The following is a 25,784-nucleotide window of genomic DNA, read 5'->3' as shown; positions in this document are numbered from 1 at the left end:
ATGCCGGTACGGGCCAGATTTCATTGTACACTGGCGACTGTAAGCTCCTGTTTATTTTTACACATTTTCGGTACAGTTACGGGATTATGCAAATCAGATGTTGTATCTGTTCATCTTTTCTTACACAAAGGTGTTGAAGAAATAATGGGGGACAATTAACAAGGTGACGCGAAGGAGTAGCTTGTTTGCGGAGGATTACCATCTTAATTTGGCACGCTGGTACGGGGATGTTATGTTTGCGACACTTCGAGTGTTTGAAGGCGAATAAAAAGGACGTCTTTGTTGTCATCACGTGACTTAAACCCGCGTCTTGTTCTCAAAGACGAGTGGATGTTTTTTTTTACTTTATTTGATTTGATTTACTCCTAAAGCAACATTGATGTTAACAAAGACGTTAGCCTTGATGCGAAATACGTTAAAACATCTAGGTATCTTGTTTTTGTAAACGTATGCAGAAAGGCGGTATAGCCTCCTCTGTACAGTAGCATTGACATACTCGTAAGCTGCAGTTCATAAGGCAGCATCTTCGTATAAATACCAAGTGCTTCCCACAAACGGCAAATCAGAATTTATTTGAATCATCTTGTCACACACAAACAAAGATTTTTTTGGAAAGCATACGTAAAATGGTTATATAGATCATTGGTTGCATAATTGTGAAATTTTTTGTCAAAAATAATTTGATGACTGCCAAGAGGGGTGACAGCAAAATTTCCCACACCGTAACCAATAATCATCCCCCCAATAGGACTTTATGGAATACCCCCTAGTCACAAATGACCATTAGATCGATGATAGGATTAGCCATGCTAGTCTCAGTACGCTATAGGCCTCATTTTTCCTATTGTGTAAAGTAGCAGTAGGAAAGCTCTACGTACAATGGCACGAAATCAGATATGTACAATGTGAAGATAATTTAGTTTGATAGATATGCATCGTTTGTTATCATGAGAACTGAGAGAATGAAGTATTTGGGCTTGAAGTTTCATTGTGTGATCTCGGTTGCACGTATTTTGATAGGTATAAGTTTATCATGTACATTTGTATATATATAGGAGTCGTTGTTGTGACCTCTAAGTAACCTTGTCAAAGCAATATGGATGAACGGCTGACATGATTATCAAAGTTCGCCCCGGTCAAACTGCACCGTGAGAGGATGAAATAATCTTTACTTGCTTCCAAAGAGCTTTGATCACAGTTACACTATTATAAGTTGAATGGCAATATATAGGAAATTGTGTGTGCACATAGCAATTCTTGGAATGAAATGTGTCGTTGTTGTATACATGTATGGTGTGAATGAACATGTTGTATGTGGTTGCTCCCTAGGTCTACGTCCCCACGGTGTTTGATAACTACAAAACCAGAGTCGACCTGGGCTCCAAACTGGTAGAACTCAACCTCTGGGACACAGCAGGTAAGCAAAGTCAGATTTTCCCATGTTTTCTGGCCAAATCCACAATATATTATCGAAGGAATGGTTGGAAAAGCCCATGCGTCACTTTTTAAAATATTTGTGTATGTCATGTCAACTTCTCTCTTTTTGTACACTTCCGTGTCCGTAACACGTATTCAATGTCAACTTCTTATCGCTTTCCTGATGACTTGCCCACACTAGGAACTGACTAAGGCACTCATGTATACTCTTATCTCACTTTATCATTTTAAAGCGTTTCCTTCACTTCTCCTATTGATAGCATCGAATGCGCCATAGCTCGAGTTACGATCTTCCCATGCTGTGTTCCTGTACCCACAACAAAACGCTTGCTCATCATGACTACTTGATGCTTCCTCCTCTTGTTTTCATTCGCGCTCATGTGTCTGCCATACTATATGTGTATACACGTTTTAGTATCTGACCTTCAACACACACCACCATTATCGTGAGTTTATCCTTAGTTTAAGCTGGATCGGTCCAACATTCGGCGACACGAAACGGGTAATCGGATTCAGGTTCAAAGGTCAGATGGATGTCCCGCTTTTTGAAGAGATTATATCTCTGGGTGGCACTGCCATCCATTTGTTTAAATACCCGATCAAGTGATTAGTAAATCTAGGATTAAGCTGAAGTGCAAAAGAAAGACAATAGTTATCGGGCCTTTAATACATTGTATATCTAGCGCACTATTGTGTATTACAATCCTATCTGAAATCTTGAACCTACGTGTAGCCTACTATGACTCATTTTTGATCATACACGTGTTATTCTTAACACTCTTGTGCAACTGAAGAATTTGTACAAGAAAGGCCCGAAATATTTCATGTGGGCGGAACGTGAGGATATTTTTCCCGCCATAATTGTGGCGGGAATTCCTGCGGTGTGTCACGGGTCACATGTGTACCATGGCGGCACCTGTGCGGTACGGTGCAAACACGCACCCCCTCCATTTGTGCAACACGATCGTCCGCTGTACAACAACTCTGTCTCTTTACTCGGGACAAAAATAGTTACTCGCTAAATCTGTGTGAAGACAGGTCTAGGTTACACCGTGGTTATGAAAGAGATCGGCTTACAGGCGGAAATTTATCTGGTTCAAACAATGTACAAGACTAGTGGGGAATATCGGAAGGGAATAAGTTTTTATCATGCCATCTTTTCGTGTGTGTTTTTTTTTTCGCCAGAGTTGGCCGTAGAAGAAGAAGACTTTTGCGGGCACCCCCTCCTCATTTTCTGTCAACATTCTACTAAAGTTGTGAAAACTTTGGATAACGTAAAATTATAGAACGATTTTGATACAGCAGAGGCAATATCTGCAGAAAACAGGCCCACCTCTACTGGCTCTAGTCCTGAAAAGCCTCTGTTAGACGATGACCTCCCAGGAAAAGAATTCAGCGGCACGTCTAAACACAACACTTTTTAAGCGGCATCGGAAACCGGGTATCACCGCTCCAGGTCAGGCCCGAAGTCCCGCTTTCAACGCCGTTGTACGGACCTGACTGTAGCGTCTAGTCTCAAAGGACCGGCTACAAAGGGCGACTTCCCATGTAATTAGCGTGTGCACCGTCCCGAGTGGGGGCTAAGGCCGTAGTATCGCCTCTCAGGGTCTATTTGTAAACATTTTACATGCATTCAAAGAATCCGTGTACACTTGCGTTCCTGTTGTTTGGAGAAAACTAGAACTGTATCGAAGTAGAAGCTATAAATCATGAGATCCCTTCTAGGAGGTTTAAAGACCTCTTTGTGTGCACTCTAACGTAGCCTGGCGATTCCCTGTAGGTAATCTCACACCTGTAAGCTTAGAGGTCGCCTTTGAACTTCTCAAGCATCAGCGCAGATGTTAACGTTACATTGCCATGCGGTCATGGAAACCAACCGCAACGAACTCTTCCTACCGCCATGTTGGATAGAGTGTACAGCCAAGGAAGTTCTGTCATCACACACGTGACGGTGCTGAGAAACGATCTTACGTCAATGTGTGATTCCTTCACTGACAGAAATTTAATTTTGATACGAATGGAAGTTTGAGACAGCAGAAATTGTTAGACGTTGGAACTTGTATATCTGTAACATTTGACAATTCTTTTGAATTTTCTTCACCAAAGTTTGGTGAAGTTCATTGCCGATGTAACAGTGGTTTTGAGCTGTTCGTAAAGCTGTGTGCGACCTGTTTTTGAGTCCCCCGAAACACTTCCTCTTGCAGATCTAATTTAAAAGTTGCTTAGACGATGGCTTATGGAGCATAGAAAGGCGATAAGTCTGAGCACAAGGCTACTGATTGACACGCCCAAGACGTGAGACCCGGCGTCTTAACCGGATGAAGAACTTGGCAGAATCCCAAGGATATCTAGGACGGCCTGGAGACAGGTGTTGACCTCTTGTCACGGCGTTAGAGCCTACACAGATCTGGTCTCTTCTACTCTGGGGCTATGAGCTCCCAATTGTAAAGGGATTCCGTTTGAATGACATTTTTTATCATGACAATCACCTTGTGGTATTATGGTTGTCCGCCCAGAAACAGCTTTGATCTAAAGCCTTACCTTTGATTTGGACGTTGCACCTGATACATGAGTGACGGAAGGGGCAGTAACCACAGATTGACAGGAAGGTCAGGCCATACAGCTAGTGCTTGTCACTGAGGTACTAGTACTCAATTAGGGCTTGTCACAAGTTGGGTTCGCGCACTTTCGGTTCACGAGTCCTGTCCTAGGTGTACATACGTCAGATACTTCACGGAGGTTTGAGGTCTCTGATTTCTTGTAGAGACAAAAATTTTGTCCTACTGCGAGCCTTTACACCAATCTACGACCCATTCCCACACTACATTTGTTACCTCTCACATGGCGTCTGTTATTGTAGGACTTACTCCACATCCGATGCTTGGGAACATTTCCATGAGCAGTAAAGCCTACGCGGAGACATCAGACGTAACTCCCTATAGCTGGCGTTAGGAGACGTTTTAGACCGGGGTGTGAAGCGATCACGTCTGAGAGAAAAGAAACAAACCAGCGGTTGTTGTGAACAAGGACCACCTTTGTGTGTGGAGCTGTATTTATATCTGTGTCAGTGGAAATTTTAAGTATCAGGTGAAGACATCAAAGCCACCGTTACGGGCCCACACTAGCTCGTATTGAGGATCACTACACTGCATGACGGGGGAGAAAGGGGATAGGCTACGGATGAAGGACCAAGTGGGGTGGCATTAGATGGTTTCCGGTGACGCTACGTCCACGCGAAGCGTTCAAATCCTAACCTGTTTAGTCCTCTGCAAGGACGAAAGAGATTCGGCAGCAGAAATCGGTTTGGTAACCAGGCTATACACAGGTCCACCACAACTCACTCAGTCCTTTAAAAAGATCGATATATCGATATTTACAAGAATACTTGGAGCGCCCTAGTTCTTCATCGAACAGCGAAAGTAGTGGATATCAATCGAGTCATCTATAATTTACTATGCGGAACGGATGAAAACGTTCTTGAGCTATGGAGCACTTTCGAAGGAGTTGGATGGCCAATTTTAAACGATTTTGGGTTGGCATTATTTAGGTCAAGCACGTATTTCAACGACTCAATCATGGCTTATAAATGATGAATGTTGGACTTGGTAATAAGGGTCTCTGATCGAAGGAAGGAGGATAATGGATATAGATATTAAATGGTATACTGTTTTTATACGCTTTTCTAGCACGTACGTGACAACGATCAAACAATAACTTTGTTTTCCATATCATAGTCAGATGCAACGTTAGCGTTAGCACCTTTACAACATTCTAAACAGTTTTCTTAATAAGTACCAGAGTTTACATTCTGTTGAGTGAACGGCTTTCTTAAGTCGTGATAACTTGGGTGGCATAAGGAGCAGCATTCCTTAGGTGCCCTTTAAATCACTTTCCAGACGGTGCTGAAAGTTGTCACTCCTCCAGACACACTCCCCTTCTCCCCCCAAGACGCTCTGATTTCAACAAACCCCTCCACCAATGACGTCGGTTCATTCACCCGTAAACATAGCCTTAACGTTTTTTTAGCTGTAAACATAGCCGATCATTTGGTTAACGTTTACAGCCTTTCATCAGCATGTATCGGTCAAGTGTGGATACCGAATAAGGACATTTGTAGGTTGCATATTAGAAAGCTATGGCAGTAGTGTGACGTATTTCAGAACGAACTAAGCAAAGGAGGTTCTAGTCAACCTACTTGGATCAGCTTGCGGATACTGACGGGTAAACAAGCCCCACCACTAATCCTAGATGACAGGCACTCACAAATCACAAGTGTCAACTCAACACGTGGCCATATTTACCCTATACTCCCCTAGAAATAACGTTGCGAGGTATTTTACACCTGTCCCTTAGTTTTTGTAGAGTTTCTAGAGAATATGACTTTAGTCTCAACTTTCAGAAATATTACATCGTCATGCAATCTTTGAGATGGTGAAACAGCAAAAGAGGAATTTCGCTGTTGGTATAGTTTGGCATGAAGAGAGTAGTATATCTCATCACAGGTGTCGATCTCGTAATTTCTCGCGTGACAGGGAATCAAGGCGTGACGACAGACGATATTAGCGCCAATATCCACCGGTGATCTGAGGAATTCTCTCCCACATCTGGTTTGAGGCGGTTGCGGGTTTGGTTTCTTCCAGATGAACCCATCTTCCCTACAGGTGACACGAACGGGACATCTTGACAGTCTTTCAAAAACCATGAGAGAAAAAAAATCGTGTATGTCTGCGAGAAAGATTGAACAGAGCTTTTATTTTGTACATTTGTAAGATACCACCCAATCATATCCGGGTTCACATACACTGCTATCTTTATAAATGTGAACTTTTTGGCAACGCCCCTAAGGGTGGATTCATGACACATCATGTCTGATAATATTCCCATTGCAACAGACTTTTGCGGTGATACGATATATTTACTGCAGTTTTCAACCATATCTGATTGTTCCCGAAACGATCAAACAATTGAGAGTAAAATAACAAAAGAAAAATAAAATCGGAGAATGATATTCTGTGACGTTTATATGACTTCGTTGACCTATCCAAATTATTCCATAATATTAAGTATTTCAATGATAATGATGGATTTAAAGGGCCGTTTACGTCACTAATAACTCTGAATACCTCGTAAAATGTCACCTGAGGGTTGTTTACATTCTGACATCACGAGAAGACCGTATCCAGGCCATACCTGCCTGATCTCTACAAAACACAGAGAAAAACAGCCCCGGGGACTGAGAGAAGGAATCGGTGAAGAGGAAAGTTCAGAAAGGTGAAATAGCACATTTGTTTGTGGCGTCTCAAACAGACAATAGCAGGATAAATCATTTGGAAAGAGATCCTTAAATCGTGGTGGCGCATGGGTACTGCGCACGCGGGGGGCACGAATATTTCACTGTGTTTCTCTGCATTGTCGTTCAATACTACAGAGGATAGCGCTTATGCTGGAGTTCAGCAAACAAATAAACAAACAAACAAACACACAAACAAACACCAACCGGGGTAGTGCCGTGCGTTCAGTTTGGACAAGATTTCTGATTAGTGAGCCGTGAATACTGGTTTGGGCTTGGGTTTAGAGAGCCGGGATTATGACTGGTTTAGGTTTGGGTTTAGGTTTAAGTTTGGGTTTAGATTTAGCTTTGGGTTTAGGTCCCGATGCACAAACCCACGTATTTTACTAGAGAAAGTTTGAGAATAGAATGTGAAAACGACCCTTCACTCAAGGCTTTCGGTGATACCCGATACTCGTGTTCTTGTCAGATCTCTTGCATGTTGCCTTTCGCCATCTTGCGCACTGACAGACAAGCCGACAGGAATGTCCGAACTCACGGTCGGCCTCGCTCGACAGCCCGTCAATCCGCGCCATTACAACACGGCAAACTCTGGAGCGTTCCGTAGGGTCTAAACTTAGGCACGGGACATTGCAGGGATAACAGGGGCAGGGATATAACACTCTCGTCCGGACCCGTCAACATGCCCGCAGAGTGGGGAACCGGATAGTCTTGTCTGTCCATGGATATATGTTGTCTCATAACTCAGTCTTGTTTCTAAAAACTAGTTAGATTTTAAAACTGTAGTCTAAATTCAGCCAAGCAGCTCACCAGAATTTTGCGATTTTCCAAATTTGAAAGTCTTGTTTCAGTACAGTTCGTTGTTACCGTGTCAAGTTTTAAACTAGTTTATAATTTGTGCTATATGTATGTAACGTTAGTACTATGTACTGTATGTGTCCAAACTCTGGGATGCGAATTTTGCTGCAAATTCCGACACAGTTGTTGCGTGCTGTTCACTGCTCAAGTGCACGTGAACTTGGGTGCTAGCACCACTGCCGTGACGTCATAATCAGACGACAGGGGAGTACTACCGGTTTCCGGCTGCAAGGTTATGAACGTCAGAGGATGTGGTCTGTGGTCGGGTTTGTTACTTACGTCAAGTAAACAAACCTAACCGGAGACAGATATAAGGAACGTCCCAATACACAAATACTCCCCTTCCTTTTTATTCATCATGCTATTTTAGATGCCTATTCACATGATATAATAGAAATGTCCGGAATAGCTTTGTCATAATAGAAGCTTATATTGTTCGTATATCCTTACATCAATATTTATGTACATTAACCACAGAATGAACTTCTGTTGTTGTACACAAATGCCTCTATATACACCGAAATTCTTGAAGTCTGCGAAGCCCGTTCGAGCTAAATGTTATCTAGAGCTAGCTAACGTTGGTTAGTAGATAGATATCATACGAGATGTGTGTATAGGAAATACTAAACATGTAAAGTATAAACTGCGCGTCTTTTAGTCTTTTACACATCACTTATTCCGAGAATCCATGAAATTAGGTCATCGCAAGCTATTCATCTCAATATTTGTTGAAAGCTGTAATCATCCATTGTAGTCGGTGTCCTGTGACAGTGGGGAGGGGGGCATATAGGCCTTTAATCGGTCTGGCATTGATGGAATGTTTTCGTTTGAAGACGATTCAGGCCGCCCATTGTTCACTTTGCTCCTTCACATCGATTTTTTGCAAAGGTTTTACCTGGACCAATCTAGAACATCCATCTATGCCCCATTAACCTGAGCCATCTTCAGTCTGTCAATATTGTTTTATTGTCCATGGGTAGGTAAATCCGTGAAATGTTGCCCCCCCCCACACACACACACAAAAGAAAGAAACACACATACAATTGCTCTGTTGCAATATAATCGGACATATTAAAAACAGTACCCTATTTACTACTAGTACTTCAAAATTTCCCCGCCCTCTACCGGCCCCTCTTGGTACGTCCCAAAGTTTCTGTCCCAGTATTTTTCCCGCGTGTTTTTCTTTGATCCCGAGGCTTCGCAGACTATCTACAACCTTACACGGGGTTCCAGTTGCACTGTTACATACAGTAGACCTTTCTTCAGGCTCACTATACATGGCGCGTGTTGAAATCCTAAAAATGACTTAACTCAATTATCAGCTAGCCAATAGGAGAGAAGAATGCGACTGTTTTCTTTCTGACGGTACCGTTTTCTTCCTGTACATCCTCTGAAACTTCTTCATCTATGCACGTTCTGTCTGCTTTGAACTGTCTATTTTTATAGTACACTTATTGTTGTGTGGTGTCATATATTGTTGGCTCCTGTTGACCTTTCAACCTCTATAGAACGAAGACGAAGTGTCAAATAAAATTAATCTTTAGTTGCTTTGTTTTCAAGGTCAAGAAGACTACGACCGGCTGAGACCGCTGTCCTACAACGATGCTGACGTCATCATCATCTGTTTCGACGTGTCGTCACAGGCGAGCTTCGAGAACGTCGAAGTTCGGGTGAGTTAGGTGGGATGGAGGGAGTTGTTGAACGGGAAAAGGAGGAGTGGAGAAAGATTGAAATGCGAAAAGGGGTGAAATAGGGATTTTTATTAACTAAAAAGTTCAACTAATCTTGAAATAGAGTAGATTACGTACCCTTAAAATGTAAATTCCTACTCTGCAATAATTGCACACTTATTCGGCTCGCCATTATTCAGCCAATTCTCGCGAGATTTGAAAATGGAAAGAGTGAAATAAGGGATTTTCATTAACTGAAAAATCCAACTCATCCTAAAATACAGTAGATTACGTACCCTTAAAATGTAAATTCCTACTCTGCCAATAATTGCACACTTATTCAGCATGCCCCATTATTCAACCACTTCTCGCGAGATTGATGACGTCAAAGGTACCGGCGTGATGACAGGGTTTACAGGTGATGGGTCCGCCAATCAGTGGCGATCGAAAGGTCAGCGCAAACCCCAGAAATAGGTGAATAACCCTGTCAACTGACCATTAGTGACAGATATTGCCCCGCGGCCCGGTTGTCTATCACTAATAGTGATGAAGTGACCATTCCGGTTTCGCCTCTATTACAGGTACTGGAAACAATATCCTATTACATTGCAGTACTGGGAACAATCTGCTATCTTTCCGCCAAAGGCGTTGTTTTCTTCTCCAAACCCGGTGTTTCTTAGTAATGGTTTCAGATCTGATTTGATACATAATACTGTACCCCAATAGACGTCTAGTGTAAACTGAGTATGCCTTTGCGGCGCCCCCTTCTTATAAAGAGCCGCTACATAGAGCAAACGATGAATAAATACCATCGATAATATTGTTTTCACAATATCAGAGGTTTTTTTACGTAATTCAATCCTGTAAAAGGAATGCACTATCATGATAGTGATGCCCCCATGTTGAACAAATTCACAGAGCCCGAGCTTGACGTAAACAAAACATATTTTTTGCCGTCAGGTATTTGGGTCAGAGTAATTTGTTCTGGTCGTTTGGAATACACCATACGGGCCTGGTGTTGTTCCGAATCGGAGGCGTTAAAATTCCACGGTTAGTTTTACTCCCGACCCTAGGGACCAGAGGTCTGTAAATACACCTGTTCTCCATTACGGTTAGGTGGAATAATAAAGGCTCAGAGTTGACGTTAGGGTTCAGAGATACAGAACGGTGGGGGCAGTTCGTCTTCTGCAAACATCACATGTCTTGGTTTTTGTTTAGTTTTCCACAACCCAGTGCACTAGTACCTGTCAATGAGAAAAGTATGCCTTACTTTTCTAGTATGCCTACTAGAGGAGAATTCACATTTAAGCGCTGTGTTCAAAATCTTGGCAATATCGTGTATACTTGTGTCAGCGGAATTTTGAAATGTCAAATAGTAATACTGTACCAGTAAACTGGAGTTATCGCAAAAATGTTCAACAACAGCGTCTGAAGTATTTCAGACGCCACCTATTAAATGAGGAAATAACTAGAGTTCAAAAACATCTTGTCAACGGCTTCAGTTGATCTTTTGTCAAATTTCAACACATTTTAGCCGTTGTCACATAAAATAATAGTGTGCGTTTAGATTCCTTGATGTTAAGTGTCAGCGTGTCATCCACCCCCAAAGCTGTGATTTATACTCTAGCACGTGCAGAACTTAGCCAGGCAGACTGAAGTGGTCGTACAGAAACGTGCCGTCAGCAAGGTTGTGAGGATTGTTGTACTGAGGCAGGAATTCAGACCATGTGTGGGCCGGGCTCAGGTCTGACTGGTTATCTGCAGGGGTGGACGCGACTAATTGGAAAAGGGAGGAGAACCCTGTCACTTTGACCTTGTAGACCAAAAAAAATGGCGGCGCACCTTTCAATACTAACCTCCCTTTGGGAATATCAAAGATGTAGGAGCCGGAATATACCGAAAGTTGTTTCGGAGTTATTTTCTGGTCATGCTTCTCGTAATAGATCGTAATAGTATGACGATATTGCAAGGTGGACGCATTTTTATGTACATTAAACGGAGCCCCCTGTCGGTTGACATTGACAAGTGCAGGAGACATACGAGAAAAAGGTTTTGTTATTACACCATAGGGGCAGCAAAAAAGGGTTCTGTATTACGAAAGACCATAGGAACAAAACGTAAAACAGACGACAAGCTTAAACAGACGACGAGCTTAAACAGACGACGAGGTTAAACAGACGACGAGCTTGCTTAAACAGACAACGGGCTGGCTTAAACAGACGACGAGCTTGCTGAAACAGACGATGAGCTTGCTGAAACAGACGACGAGCTGAAACAAACAACGAGGTAGCTGAAACAGACGACGAGCTGAAGCAGACGACGCGCTAAAACAGAAAACAAACGATAAACAGTATACAAAACAGAAAGAGAGAACATGAACTGGATTTTGACGACAATGTCATTGTGTCCTTATTGTCTGTGGATTCTTCTTCATAAATGCAACAATGATGAGCTCAAATGTTGCCTGAAGTCAAGGCAGTTTTTTCGAAGGTTGAAACTCGGCAGTACGTGCCACCTCACCTGCTCCGGGATATTGAACTAATCTTCAAAGGGCAAAACAACTGTATCCCCTGGAATCTGGGGTCAACCTACAAGGGCAACATGGCTGCAAATCTCACCCCACATGTGGGCTCATTTCCGGGTACCGTTTGGAGAGAATTTACGCTATGCCGGGTCTGTCTATAAATCTAGTTCAACGTCAGTTTTATAGCTCCAAATACAGGAGAACTTTGGAGAATTTCTCGTTCGTCTGAATGTTTCTCACGCTACAATGAAGGTCAAAAGTTCTGAAGACTGGCATTTTTCAATTACATAACGTATCCTCAAGGCACTTCGGCGAATGAGTTTAAGTACATGTCACGTTGGCGGAACAATGCATTGAACATTTTCTTGTCAAAGGAGTCACGTTTCAAGGTTCACAGAAAGTACAAAGATTCTTTTTCGCTGTTTTTTCAATTACATAACTTATCCCCGAAGTGCTTCGGTGCGAATGACTTTAAATATATGTTACGTTGACAGAAAACGAAGAGTGCATTAAAAAAAAATATTTTCTTGTCGAAGAAGTCACGTTTCAAGGTTCACAGAAAGTACAAAGATTCTTTTTTTTGGGGTGACAAATCGAAGGTGTGGTCCTTTATTCGGTATGTACGGAATGCCCCATACTAATAATTACAGAACTGTAAAATCGGTAAAGACTCTTATTTTCTATCCAGGCTATTTGTTCGTCCTTCTCCCAGAGCGGAGAGACCTTGCAAAGCTGGAATCTAGCCGCGCTACTAAATTGTCTCCAGACCCGGGTACAAACGATCCAATAACCTGCAATTATGAAGGCGGTATGTCGCTCCCCCCGCCAGGCATACAAAAGGAAGTGATCATTTTCCAAAGGTAAAAGTCTAAACGTGTGTTTTGATATTGCTTAACAGTTTCAAATCGTGACAACCATGTTTGTCTTCTACAGAAAATTTTGCAAGTAAACATTTGGTGGTCAAATCGCTGTTGCTACGGGTTCCGATTGGAATCTTGTGACAGCTGGTCCACCGCCTTTGTCAGTGGCAGTACGAAATTGCTTCAAACTGTTTCTCCCAAACAATAGCCGGAGAACGGCCTTTTCTCTGTCCTGACTGTCTCCAGATCGTTTCCGAGTTCGACATCTGCTATGCCTTTTCTTTGTGCTACTACAGCAGCTGGTCTGACGAAATAATATGTTTTTTTCTTGGCCCACGAACTGTCCCACTTGATTACATCGTAACTTGAACTTGCAGAATTACATGGTGAAAAAAGTCCAGCTACAATTATGTTTTTTTTCTGATACATCATAACATATGACGATTGACAACAATTATGGTGATGATAATAATGGTTATGATGAAGATGATGATCAAGACCGTAATATTGGTAAAGAAATTTCAAAGGTCATTGCATGAAATCCAATATTTAAACATAACTAAAAGCATACGTAAATTTCCTAAGTCGACTAAAGAATGGAACCTTTACACATTCTTTAAGCTATGGATGCAATGTGTATAACGTATGCTTTCTGTCTCCCCAGTGGGCCCCTGAGATCCGGCACTTCTGTAAGGGCATCCCCATCTTCCTCATCGCCTGTAAGTCGGACCTGCGGAACGACAGAAACACGTTACAACAGCTGGCGTACAGAGGACAGGAGCCGGTGTCATATGAACAGGTAAGCAACTATAGAGGCATTCATACTCTGTTACCTATCGTTGGTTTCTTTTGAACAGTCCATGTGTTTGTATATGTTTGTCTGTGTGTGTTCGCGTGCGTCCACACGTATAACCTCACAATAGACCACAAAAAGGTCAGACACAGGAAATGGGGTCCCAGAATCCAGCATGAGAGCCAGTAGGAACTTGGCAGGTAGTTGGTAGCAATGTGCCAGTGTGAAAATCCAGACGAAACCAGAAAAATTCACAATGAACATAGCAATTGCAAGGAAGTCAAAGAATATTTCACGGAGGTTTGAAATCTCCGATTTCTTGTTTATCTTACAATGCTTTATTATACGGTTTGGCAAACTGTTCTGTTGTGCTAATGTGACCTTTTTAACCTATTACGTGACTATAACTGCAGAGTCATGAGACGCCTCTGGTGATATTTCGTAGTTAAAGGAGGCACCAGACTTTCTATTTTTGTAACCTTGCCATTGTCATCGGTCTTCTATTTTGATGGCATATATAGCAATTTATGCCATTCCTTTATGCTGACTAAATCTCTAAAAATCCAGGCTTGCACGAGTCCATACAATCAACGCCCAAACATATTTTCTGCTTTGTTAGTCACACACAATGTCGGCTCATACATGACTTTAAAATTGTGAGTGTGACTAATGAGTAACGTAATGAATATCGGTAACTTCAGACACGTTGACACTTGTTCGACAAGTTTTACCACTCAGTGATGTGACACAGTCACGCGTTATCTGAAGTTATTAACAACTCAAACCGTTAATAAACACGTCGGAATGTATGCGGTTAATTAGGCGTTTTAAACGTGCGTGTGTGCCTCGATAACAAGGCACGCGTGAATGAACTTCAGTCTTGTTTTCTTTTTTTCAATGAAAGGGAACCATTGTGTCACGGCCGGGCCAATTATATTGTGATTATAGGATCAAACCGTCGTTTTAAGGCAAATTTACAAATAGCTGACGGTCACACACGTCGATTTTGATGCTGTGAAATTTTCAAGCAGGCTGTGGCAGACCCAACCACCGACAATGGATCACAAAGATCTGAGAAAACTCCGTAACAAGACAGCAAGATTTTGTAAGACACAGTCACGACTGTCACTCAGTTTCGAAGGACGATCGCACAAGTTTGTGACCGAGCCCTTGCCCAGTGCTGAAACGCCTTCCATAAGATAAAGTCGAAAAGTACTGTCAAATGATAACTCGTTCCTTATTGTATGTAGAGTCTCAGTATAAATTACACATTATCTGTACATATCTCAATAGACTAAGTTACACGTTACGTCGGTGAAGGTTAGAAATCCAGGTAATAAGATACGCCAAAAAACTGACACTAGAGACTTGCAATAGTCAATAGTTCATGCTTATAAGCCTGCCTTTCTCCTGCAAGTCTCTAGTGTCACTGACAAAAGGTAGTGGATGCTACCTAAAACGTCTGACCGTTTCCAAAATCATATCCAGTTGCTTGTTGCTGTTTTTTAGCGTTAGTTACGCAGTATATTAGAATTCCTGTACTTATAGCTGTTAGATATTTCTAACCAGTTTGTTTTTGTATTCACCAGGGAATGGCCTTGGCCAAGAGGATCAGAGCACGTGGGTACATGGAATGTTCCGCGAGATATGGCGAGAACTTAGATCACGTGTTCCTGACGGCAGCGAAGACAGCAGCAAATGTACAGACCAGAAGACACAGAAAAATCAACTGTACTTTACTTTGATGTGTTATATGGTTAATGTATGTGTTTTTAAGGTTGTCATATTGTCTCAGATAGAACTTATGTACAAATAATGTAGTTAGATATGATATATGTGAAAAAAGTTGATGGCAATAATGAGTAAATGAGTCACATGGAAAATCAATTTTGCATATGGAAGAGTAACTACAGTTAGAAAACATCCATGAAATATAGTTGGGTGGTTTCACAGAATTTCTTTGTTGGTGAACACAACCATCTAAAAACACAACTTCTATACTTTTTACTGTTTATCATGGTATTTGAAATGTTTGTAAAGAAATCTTGTGTCTTATTTGGCTTTACGTTTCTGTACAAGCAGGCATCATGTACTAGCTCAGAAACCTCATTTTCAGTATTGAAACTATGAATGCATTTTATTTCAATGCCACATGGCCACTGTGTATGTGAACTGTGCAGGACACAGGGATATTTTCATTAGTTTCACAGTGCCATGTAACATTGGTTTCAGCATTCTTGTTCATAAAATTCTCATTTTGTTTGGCACACTTTAATAGAGTAGGTGTGTCCCTTAACTACATGTACTATCAGTGCAACTGATTGTGTAGCAAAGGTACTTTTGCTACCAGTTTCTGAGCATCTATTTTTCAGAAACTCATTTTTTGTCTGCAACCCCTTGGTGTCATGCTATACTAGGTCATGGGTCAAATGTTATAGGTTAAAGGTCATGAACCACAATGTATAAATGTAGACAACATGAAACATTGCAAATATTGCTTATTTCCTTTACTTCATCCTTTACTTGAAGATACACTTGGTACATAAGATTAAATATATTACATCATGGCTTCTTAGTTATTATGGTTGCATTCAACTTTGTTGGCATATTTATTATTATCATAAAACCACTTGAACCATAAATTATTTTCTACATATTAAATTCAGCATAAAAGATTGCTGTGGTGAATTGTCGTTTTTTGTGAGATTCCTTGTCCAATAGGAATGTCATCATCACATTTAATTGTCCGTATAATAATTTTAACATTTTCTAAGTAGGTAGGTATCTTAACGTACATGTAGTTTGAAATGGTAACTGGCAACAAAAATCTTCACTGCAAATGCAAAAGTAACAAATCGCAACAACTTGTGCACTTACAAAATGTTGTGCACCACACATGCACACAAATCAGGCACAGTTTTGCAACAATGACAGGACTTGGCTTACACAAAAAAAACTGGACCATTTTGCTACGAACCATGCAAAATTTAATGATTATTTTGCTGATTTTTAAAAGTCACACACATTGCTTGGTGCCGTTTGTGTGTTGCATAGTTTTAGAACAATTTGGTGCAGTATTATCTTGCTCAACACAACTGTTGGAAATGGCAATATACATGAACTACATTGGCAAGATTACTCGTTCCAGTATGTGCTGCAAATAATGACTTGTGATTGGCTGATGTAGTCCCTGTGCTTGTTGAGCTTTGTGATTGGCTGGTCTAGTCCCTGTGCTAGTGAAGCTCTGTGATTGGCTGATCTAGTTCCTGTGCTGGTGAAGCTGATTGGCTGATCTAGTCCCTGTGCAGATGGATCCCTCCACTGCCAGGTTTCTTGAACTTCTCCAGCTGGTACAGGCTCTGGCGCCTGAGACGCTGCTCGTGGCTCTTGTCGCCGAGCTTGTTGACGACCGTGCCCCACGTGCTGATGGAATTTCCCAGGAACAGGACGAAAAACGTTGCACTCATCATCAGAACCTGAAGGGGGTAGAAATGTATTGTTTTGATATTTGTACATATTGCCTAACTATGAAGCATTAGAAACATACACTAGTGTGGTCAGGCATCAAGACCAAAGTTCCCTAACTCAGTGGTGTCAAGTGTCAGCAATAGTTTTTGGAGGACTATAGACTCCTGTGTCTGTTTTGCCTAACTGTGCTTAATAATGCCACTGTCTCTAAACCACATCTGAATTTGGTCCAACCCTGTATCAAGTTTTCCCAAGCAGAAATGTTCTTCGTCAGAAAAATACAGTCGGACTTGTGTCCTGCCCTGTGATGGAGTTTTGATGCAGGATTATCAGTTGACAGTTAGTTAACCTATAGTGCCATCTAGCAGCCAGCCTGAACACTGCAGGTTTCACAACTGAAACAACCCTTACCTGCCATTCCTCACACTCAGGAATCCGAGAGAGCTGGTATAGGGTGTAGGCATTGTACAGCTGGAAGAACTGGAAACAAAACAACAAGTAAGACTCAGCAACGGATCTTGTTAAAATATGTGGTCTTTTTAATGCTCTCAGTACTTGAGCAAAGACATGGGTACAACATTAGCTTCCCATCTTATTGGTATGGTAATTCATAAAATTGTTGGACATCTTGTGTTGCTGAGTATTATGGGATGGGGTCAGAGGTGATAAGGTGAAGGGTTACCATACTCACATGTCCCAGGTACACAAAAGGAAGCAGGAACTTCAGACCCCTCCACATCCAGGTCTGGAAACCCTCTAGGTAAGAGAAGAGAAGATAGTTTGCTCATGTGGCATTCATATACTTACATACCACATTGTTGCTTCTGTTGACTCTAGCTTGTACTTAGTGGCATGCAGTTAACATCTCTCAGGTTTATTTCTGTTACATGTTTTCAGCAGTGCTTATAGGAAGTTAGATTCAGGAGGTGAGGATATACGATAGATCTCTGCTCCACATTTTTGGCAATGCCTCAGGGGTGGTGCCATCTATGACAGTTTGTACTTACCCACAGTGATGTCCATATTGTGCCTCTCTCCTAGTGCCCTCAGCCTGTACAAACACCCACTCTGGTAGTAGTACTGTAGGATCTGTACAAAACCTAACAGAAGGAGGACACACTTCATTTAGACTCTTGCCTACTAAGTACTATCAAACATGCTTGTTGACACGTAGCTGAGAAGTTGTTAAAGCTTGATAGGCTTATCCTATGGTAGGAATAGATTGATCCTAGCATAGCTCCTTGTATCTCCATCAAAACATATGCAAACTAGAAATGCAAACATATAATGGATATGCAGCCACTCTCTCATTGGCCAAACTGCTAATTGCCATGCTGCCATTGGTTGAAATGCTAATTGTGATGGACAGTCAGGATCAGTCTATAGTACATGATAAGGCAAAACCTATCCATGAATACATACTTAAGTAGATGGAAAAGTCCATGTACTGATCTCTGAAGAGATGATAGGTGGTACTGTCAGGCCAGGTCAGGCCTACACCAGTCAGGTAGGTGGAGATGTAGTGATGGGCCACCCACCAGCCCTTGATTCTACACAGGAAAATGAACCAAAACAGATCAACGTAGTTCTTAAATAATCAGCAACATACACTAATATTGAAAAAAAATATTGTAATGTAACTGTTTGTTGTAAGAGATTGAATCTGCATTACTCATACACTGATACAGCAAATAATGGTTTGGAATACACTGTACAGCTTTGAAAATCTAAGTCTCACATAAAGGTAGATATGTACTTACCTGGACCCATTGACAATAAGGATGCTCTCCCTCAGGGTCAGTGTACAGTAGTACCACACCAGCAGGAAATGGAAAATGGCATCACCAACTCTGAGGAGAAAAACAGGTACAGAAATCATCATCAAACAGTTAATATAATATTGTAACATGTATCATGAGACAGTTAATATTGCCTAAGCCTAATGGTAAAAGCTCTAAAGTGGGGATAACAAAACAACCAAAGAAGGGAATCAGTTTTCTATGTTTTACGTACCTGGACTCCAGAACGAACCTCAAGGTTAAGGACAAAAACAGCATGATGATCGTCATGACAAACTTGAACTTTTCATACTCCTCCTTATACCTGTGCCTGAAACACAAACAAAAATCAGACAATCAGACAAACAACCTTCAGTATCTTGCCATGAAATATGACATGAACTTTTGCTAAGCCTATCTGAACTTCAATAGAGTAGCTGATTTTATAGTGTGCAATCTAGGATGTATACAAGGGAAATGGGGAAATTCTCTTACATCTGGACATTGATAAATATTACGAACATTGACAGCAGTTTATTATTGACCTCTAATGCAATAAAGAAAAGCTGAACAAAAATATGTATGTTTGTGCTTACTTGGCAGACTTGCTGAACATGGTGACATTGATGTGTCCCAGGGTTGTGTTCAGGAAGATGCTGTGTTTGGGGAGGAATTATGGTATGTGTTAAAGGGGCTTAACGTTAACACAATGCAATGTTACAGCAATATTGTACTCACTCTTCTTGTGTATTTTCATTTCATGATAGTTACTGTAATTTTTTATATTTTGACAGGGCTGAAGTGTACATATAATACACATATAATACACATACCCAGCTACAGGACATACATTACATGTAGTCTTTGTCTCTGAAACATTGTACAATACACACCTGCAGTAAAATGTAACAAAGGTCTCTCACCCATTGTCTTTTGGTAGGAAAGCCTCAATCTCTCGGAACACCTCATTTCGTTCCTTCACCTTTTCTCTTATGTCCAACACTTTGTGCCTATATTCTGCTGGAACATCGCACCTGATATGAAAATATATCATATAAAACATCAGAAATTCACTGAGAAAACACTGATGTAATTAGCGATCATATTTCAGAGCAAAGAAACACTGCCAAAACTTGTTTTTAGCCTTTTCAAAATGTTGTAAATTGTTCACAAATGTGAATTAGTTCTCTGTGTAGAAATCGTCTTACTCCTGCAGTTTTTCTGATAACTGCAAGAGGTCCTTCCTCTGTTTCTTGATGGATGTTCCCAGCTTGTTCTGCAGGTTCTTCAGTTCTTCCACCTTCTGTTTGTAAGCTTTGTGTTCCTCCTGTCAAAATAAAGAGACATTCAAATTAAGTCATTATCCCTTAACAACATAAACATTTCCCTTGAAGTCAGAAATCTGTATCGGCTTGCTATTTTGTGTTTGAAAAAAAAAGATACAATGTAAATACAGTTGTTGTGGTATCTCAAGCAAAGGTTAGGATAAATTAGAGCACTTTGAGAGATAAAACAACAAAGCACTTCACTCAATGTAGGGCAGGTTTATTAGGCCGGAACAAATAATGATGGAAAGGTCAACAAAAGTTGTATTGTATAGTCAACTGGTGCCATTGCTTTTGCAGTACAATGTACATAAACAAGTGCACATTTCAAGATTACACAGAGATATTACTCTGTTGGAATATAGAAAAAGATTTTTTGTTGTTGCTGATGTTCATATTGGCCAACAGATTTTGAAACTAGGTCATTTTGAATCCAAAGAATGTTCAGCACAACCTCACCTATCTAGATTTCTAGATAACATTATGGGGGGTGGCAAATGCTGAAGTTACCAAGAACGACAGATTTCCTGTCCAGGGGAAACCCTTTTAACTGATATTTCCTACCGAAAAAAAGTACAATTTTATTGCTGATATAGGGATTGACAGTAACAAAGGCTCAATATGTATAGTTTGCCACCATTGACCATATGTTCAGTCCTCCTCTGTTTGGAATAACTAACAGACCATCTGATCATTTGGGTGAACAACAAAGTGTAGCAGGCTTATGCACCAGCTTACAGATAATCCTGTCCAATTCCAGCTCATCACGCAGGTAATCTCCTGGAGAAGATGTGGTCATTATCTTGTCATGTTATCCTACTGTGTTGTACATCAAGTAGACAGGTGTGCCCAGATAGCAGACCTCGTGACGTACATTACTAGCCTGGGTGCCATACTGGTTAGGTCAGTAATAATTACCCCTGCTTCACCTTGAGATGAGTGACCATCAGTTTGCATGGAAGTACATGTAATTTTAATAGTAAGCCTAACAAGACTGGCAAACAAGGCTATATTTTGTACTTGTAAATATGGCATGCTGTTTATGTTTCAAATTTTCAGAACGTAAAAAATTCTGAGCTATAATGTATGTGATTATTTCACAATTGTCTACACTGTGAATAGTATGAGAAATTGCATTACCACACACTTATCATAAATATCAACCCCCGTCTTTCCTTCTTTACGAAGCATTCCTTTGTTATGTTACAGGCAAATAGTAGGGAGGCTGAAAGCCACAAAATGCTGACCTAATGGATTCTTGCAAAGAACACTAACGTTACAGGATGTTGTACCATCAGATGACACATTCAGACAATGATCAATACACATTCAGTCACACACGTTAAACAGGAGTACGTGAAGCGAGTGATGCAACCCAGGGCCAAGCAAATTGGTTACAAAAAAGACAAAGGCAGGGAGTACAAAAGAAGACGAGCAACTTGCAAGTCAGCAAGTTTACAACTGCAACTTTCAGACCTGGCGCAGACGTTTACGGGCATGAAAACTGAAATTTAAGAATATATATAGTTAGAAGTTACAAAACAGTCTTAAACATCATCTATCATTCATACACATATTAAACAGATCCATAGCTTTCCGCATTTGTCTGTACTCAGTGATATTTCATAAATTTTGGGTAGAAGTTATGGCTAAATCGAAGTTTGACGTCGTCACGCACAGACCCACCTCCAGTTGTTTGTATTCCTCTGCCATAGAGTCCCATTCTTCCATATGATGTGAGAAACTGTTGTCTGAGTCTAGGCTGTCCAAGACGTCCATGGCTACGGGGAAAGTGGGTATACGCGTGGCAGAAATCTAGAAAGCCTGAAGACTGTGGATCACACTAAGGGCGTCTGATCAGCGCGAGCAGAACGGCTGATCCTGGGGCCTCACGCATTTGGTACATAGCTGTTCTTTGCTTCCGTATATTGCTGCCTAGAAAATATGGAACATCTTTGTCCGTGAGTAATACTGAGTATCTAACAAAATATTTTTTAAAATCTTCATCAAATACAAAAATAATATCTATACCGTAGTAAATGATGCTGTACTCAGTGTGTTGTAAAATTACTACAGTAATATTGAGGTTTGTTGATTAAATCAGGCAGTGTACGCAGAAGACAGCAATATCCCTGGGGTTCATCTGTAGGTCAGAGGTCATGTGTGACGAGTTGTGTTGCCATGGCCGCCCAAACTTTGTTTGCTCCCTGTTGATACACCTCGGACAATAGAAAACCAGACATTTTCTTGGATTTTGAGGGACCGTAGAGATTTATATACATCCCAGCTTGAGTCTGAAGGATTTGTAGATGCTCGTTAAAGTCGGGGAGCTTGTGACAAGGAGGTAGCATAGAGTTTGCCACAGCAAAGACGAGATCTAAATTTGCGAGCTGCTTTCCGGAAGTTGAACTGTACTTTCTTGGACAAGTAAAGATGCCACATTTGAAGCAGCCGAGAGCAACAGAACCTTTGTGGAAGTCTTGGGACTTTAAGGCGCAGAAAGCAGGCGTCAGGCATACAGTGTATTCTGTCAACGGGGACCAGTATACGGGAGAATGGCTGGACAACAAGAAACATGGTAACGTACCTTCAACACTTGGGTTTTGTTTTACAACAATATGTTTATCACGATTATAAAATATGCGACTTTTGTTGCAATTTCTCATTGCAAAGACAGTAGACAGTGTTACAAATTTTAAGTATAGCTTGATATGTTGGTGGTTTTAAGTTATTAGAAGCGGGTAGTGTTTACCACATGACAACCAGGCATGTCATTCATGTTATTGTTGTGGTTAGGGGGTGTTGATCACAACATTGATTAAAATTAAAACAACATCCACATTTCACATCCAGATCATTGCGTCTTTGAGTAGCTGTAAACATGTGTATTTCATACACTGATCTTTTCACAGCCTGGGTTTTAAAAGATTGGGCATTTGCACTAATAATATGTTGTGACATATTATAATTGGTAACCCATAGTAGCAATGCCTTGGATATAATTTTTCACAAAAACCCACTAAACAGAAAACAAACAAAAAGCATTTCATTCTGCAATAACGACAGTGTATACATTTCTAACTATATATCAACGCTGTATCATTAATGAAAACATGAGCATTGAACATTATATTAGATTGTTGTACAGCTTTAACATTATATGTGTACACCATGAATAACATCTTATTGCATTGCCTATTGGAAGATTTTAAAAGATGAGTTTAACATTACTGACCAGTACATCTATACCACAGGCAAAGGAACCCAGACGTGGAAGAGGAATGGTGCTATCTATGATGGTGACTGGAAGTTTGGGAAGCGGAATGGCTTCGGCACCTACAGCACCCCCCTGCCTGGAGGGGGGTACAAGAAAATCTACTCAGGGGGGTGGAAAAATGACAAAAAGCATGTAAGTAGTAAAGTTTTTAGTGCTTTTAGATGTAATTTGCAACTGGTGGCTATTAATTGAAAAACGGCACTCCTCTTCATATGGCTATATCAAATACATGTTATGGTGTACATCGTTATATAATACATGTTTGTATGCAACACTACATCTATATATCAAAGATTATGACTAGCTATAGAAATAGCATATGTACAGTTTGCTGACTAAATTATGGCCTTTCACAAATGATTTTTGTAACAGCTTTATGACAGAACTGGACTGACAAACATTAGATAATACTCTAGATAGTATTTTACAGTTGAAACGTCAAAATACTTGTACAGGAATGTGAATTTTCATCAGATAACTAATGACTGTTTCTCCCATCTGCAGGGATATGGCACAAACTTCTACTCAGAAGAGGATTACTATGAGGGTGAATGGTACGCAGACAAGCGCAGTGGCTGGGGCAGGATGTACTACACAGACGGCAGTATATATGAGGGGGAATGGTACGACGACAAACAGAACGGAGAGGGCATGCTCAGACTAGGTCAGTCACATTCTAGGAAGAATTGTAGCATTTCTTAGTGTTTTTAACTCTTAGTACTCTATGATATAGTACTAAGGGTTAAAGACACTATGATATGCAACAATTTCTTTAGTATGGACCAATTTGGTGAGAGTGTACACTCCTCAGAGAGACATAAAATTTGCAAAAAGAAAAAGAACATGATTATTTTTGTTGTTACAAACCAAGGAGCTTTCAACAGAAATCTCATTGCTCCTTGTTACAACACAATGTACGAATGCAAGGTACACGGTGCTTTTGTTTTGTGTAAAAAAAATGTCATTATACTGTTCTTGATGTAAGAGCAGGCCAGTGTACTTTTGAAGTGTATACTATGGTCATCCTCACTAAATAGCTTTTTTAAAGAACACTTGCAAAGGTTAGGTGTGACAAGTCGTTCATTGTAATACTAATAGAACAAGAGGCTGCCTAGCTTGACATGTGCCTGTGAAGCTGGTTATACAAGCTATACAGTATGCTGTACTAATGCTGATATCTTTGTTCATTCCAGCCAATGAGAACAGATACGAAGGCCACTGGAAGGATGGGAAGAAACATGGAGAGGGGAAGTTTTTCTACCTGGACAAGGGACAGATGTACCAGGGTGTGTGGGTGGAGGATGTGCCCAAGTGTGGCACCATGGTAGACTTTGGCAGGGAGGGGGCACCAGAACCAACCGTCTATCCTATACCTAAGGTAAGGGTCAGAACAAAATGTGTGTTATATTGTCCATAGAACAGGGAATAAAGTTCTTTCTGTTCTTGATTACAAGCGTGTAGTGTATTGAGGTAACATCAAACTAGACATGACATGTATCACTCCCTTTCTTAGCTTATAACTCCCGGGTTCAATATTGTTGTGGGTTTGTGTATCTGTTTGTCACTTTGACCACATGTGTGGGGGAAAGATTGACAGGCAGAAATTCGGGTCTCTGGCTGGGAGCCAGTAAGAATTCATGGGGGAATTCAGGAAGCCAAGGTTTACCTCTGCAAAGTCTGAAATCTGATTTTTTGTATGTATTGTTTTGTTTACAGCTGTATCCTCTATCATATGTATCTGTTGGTTGACCAACTGTATTCCCTTTCTTTTCAGCTAACCCTTGCTGACTCAGGAGAAGTTTTAGAAGATGCCAAGGCAACATTTCTACAAGAAAAGGAATAGTTGTGAAGAGACTGAATATGTAACTGTACCTCCAAGTTTTTTAAACTTTCCAAATTTTACAGGAATCATGAAGTAATATGAAGGTATTGGATTTTAAATGATAGCATTTTTACAAACTTTTTACTCCAGACCTACATGTATCTCAACATGAAACTGTTAGAGGAGTACATACTGAACAGTTGCTAAATTATGTGCCAAAATTTCTATTGGCAAACTGGACCTCCATAGAAGTTAGATGCTTTTAAACAGTGTGTATGATGTAAATATGTGTAACATACTAGTCTATAGTATATGGGAATGCCTTTTACCTTTGTACAGAATTTGTAAGGACAATTTAAGATACATTAACCATTGAAAATCATGCTCAATTTGCATTCCATCAAGAATCAGTGTAAACAAAGCAAATATTCATCAAAGCAATATGAAGTCAAAAATTTCCAACAGTGCTCAGTGTTCTTGAGTCAATATTATGTTGAAATACATAATGGACTAGAATGTGTATTTGAGCGACTTGTCAAATTGCGCCTTGTTATTAAACAAGCTTGAAAGAACATCATTTAAATACAGTGTGTATATTGCATCTAATATTTATTACATTTAATTAGGAGGTTTGGGGAATTTACTATATTTTCATGACCACAAAAGACTCATCTATTTACAT

The 25,784-nt window shown here is 40.6% G+C and overlaps 3 protein-coding genes across 3 annotated transcripts; 2 read left to right on the top strand and 1 right to left on the bottom strand.

The window, feature by feature from the left end:
• LOC109466815 (ras-like GTP-binding protein Rho1) lies at nt 1-16,107 on the top strand. The gene is made up of 5 exons (XM_019764697.1): nt 1-6; nt 1,330-1,417; nt 9,146-9,255; nt 13,304-13,438; nt 15,022-16,107. Exons 1-5 carry the CDS (start codon nt 1-3, stop codon nt 15,175-15,177), a joined length of 495 nt encoding a protein of 164 aa, XP_019620256.1. The 3' UTR covers nt 15,178-16,107.
• LOC109463917 (transmembrane protein 120A-like) lies at nt 15,924-21,884 on the bottom strand. The gene is made up of 11 exons (XM_019760817.1): nt 21,690-21,884; nt 19,887-20,005; nt 19,602-19,712; nt 19,275-19,334; nt 18,914-19,009; nt 18,661-18,750; nt 18,323-18,450; nt 17,908-18,000; nt 17,592-17,656; nt 17,312-17,380; nt 15,924-16,908 (listed from the first exon to the last, which is right to left on the bottom strand). The coding sequence occupies exons 1-11, from the start codon at nt 21,780-21,782 to the stop codon at nt 16,726-16,728; spliced, it is 1,107 nt and encodes a 368-aa protein (XP_019616376.1). The 5' UTR covers nt 21,783-21,884; the 3' UTR covers nt 15,924-16,725.
• Nucleotides 21,812-25,671, top strand: LOC109463973 (MORN repeat-containing protein 3-like). Its single transcript, XM_019760895.1, has 6 exons — nt 21,812-21,903; nt 22,108-22,581; nt 23,258-23,412; nt 23,785-23,944; nt 24,474-24,658; nt 25,055-25,671. The coding sequence occupies exons 2-6, from the start codon at nt 22,437-22,439 to the stop codon at nt 25,121-25,123; spliced, it is 714 nt and encodes a 237-aa protein (XP_019616454.1). The 5' UTR covers nt 21,812-21,903; nt 22,108-22,436; the 3' UTR covers nt 25,124-25,671.
• The last annotated feature ends 113 nt before the right edge of the window (nt 25,672-25,784 follow it).

This window comes from Branchiostoma belcheri, unplaced genomic scaffold (genome assembly GCF_001625305.1).
Source record: "Branchiostoma belcheri isolate BF01 breed outbred unplaced genomic scaffold, Haploidv18h27 scaffold1, whole genome shotgun sequence".
In the NCBI taxonomy this organism is placed as follows: domain Eukaryota; kingdom Metazoa; phylum Chordata; class Leptocardii; order Amphioxiformes; family Branchiostomatidae; genus Branchiostoma; species Branchiostoma belcheri.
Note: the sequence above shows the minus strand (reverse complement) of the source record. Positions and strands in the feature narration are given on the sequence as shown.

Bases quoted from the DNA above. Each gene is read 5' to 3' on its own strand.
- LOC109466815 (XM_019764697.1), top strand. The intron at 9,256-13,303 runs GTGAGTTAGGTG...CTGTCTCCCCAG, and splicing joins TCGAGAACGTCGAAGTTCGG to TGGGCCCCTGAGATCCGGCA. The intron at 13,439-15,021 runs GTAAGCAACTAT...TGTATTCACCAG, and splicing joins AGCCGGTGTCATATGAACAG to GGAATGGCCTTGGCCAAGAG.
- LOC109463917 (XM_019760817.1), bottom strand. From the start codon at position 21,782: ATGGACGTCTTGGACAGCCTAGACTCAGACAACAGTTTCTCACATCAT. The intron at 19,713-19,886 runs GTAAGACGATTT...TTTTCATATCAG, and splicing joins TTATCAGAAAAACTGCAGGA to GTGCGATGTTCCAGCAGAAT. The intron at 17,657-17,907 runs GTAAGTACAAAC...TCTCTTACCTAG, and splicing joins CAATATGGACATCACTGTGG to AGGGTTTCCAGACCTGGATG.
- LOC109463973 (XM_019760895.1), top strand. From the start codon at position 22,437: ATGCCACATTTGAAGCAGCCGAGAGCAACAGAACCTTTGTGGAAGTCT. The intron at 23,945-24,473 runs GTCAGTCACATT...TGTTCATTCCAG, and splicing joins AGAGGGCATGCTCAGACTAG to CCAATGAGAACAGATACGAA. The intron at 24,659-25,054 runs GTAAGGGTCAGA...CTTTCTTTTCAG, and splicing joins CCGTCTATCCTATACCTAAG to CTAACCCTTGCTGACTCAGG.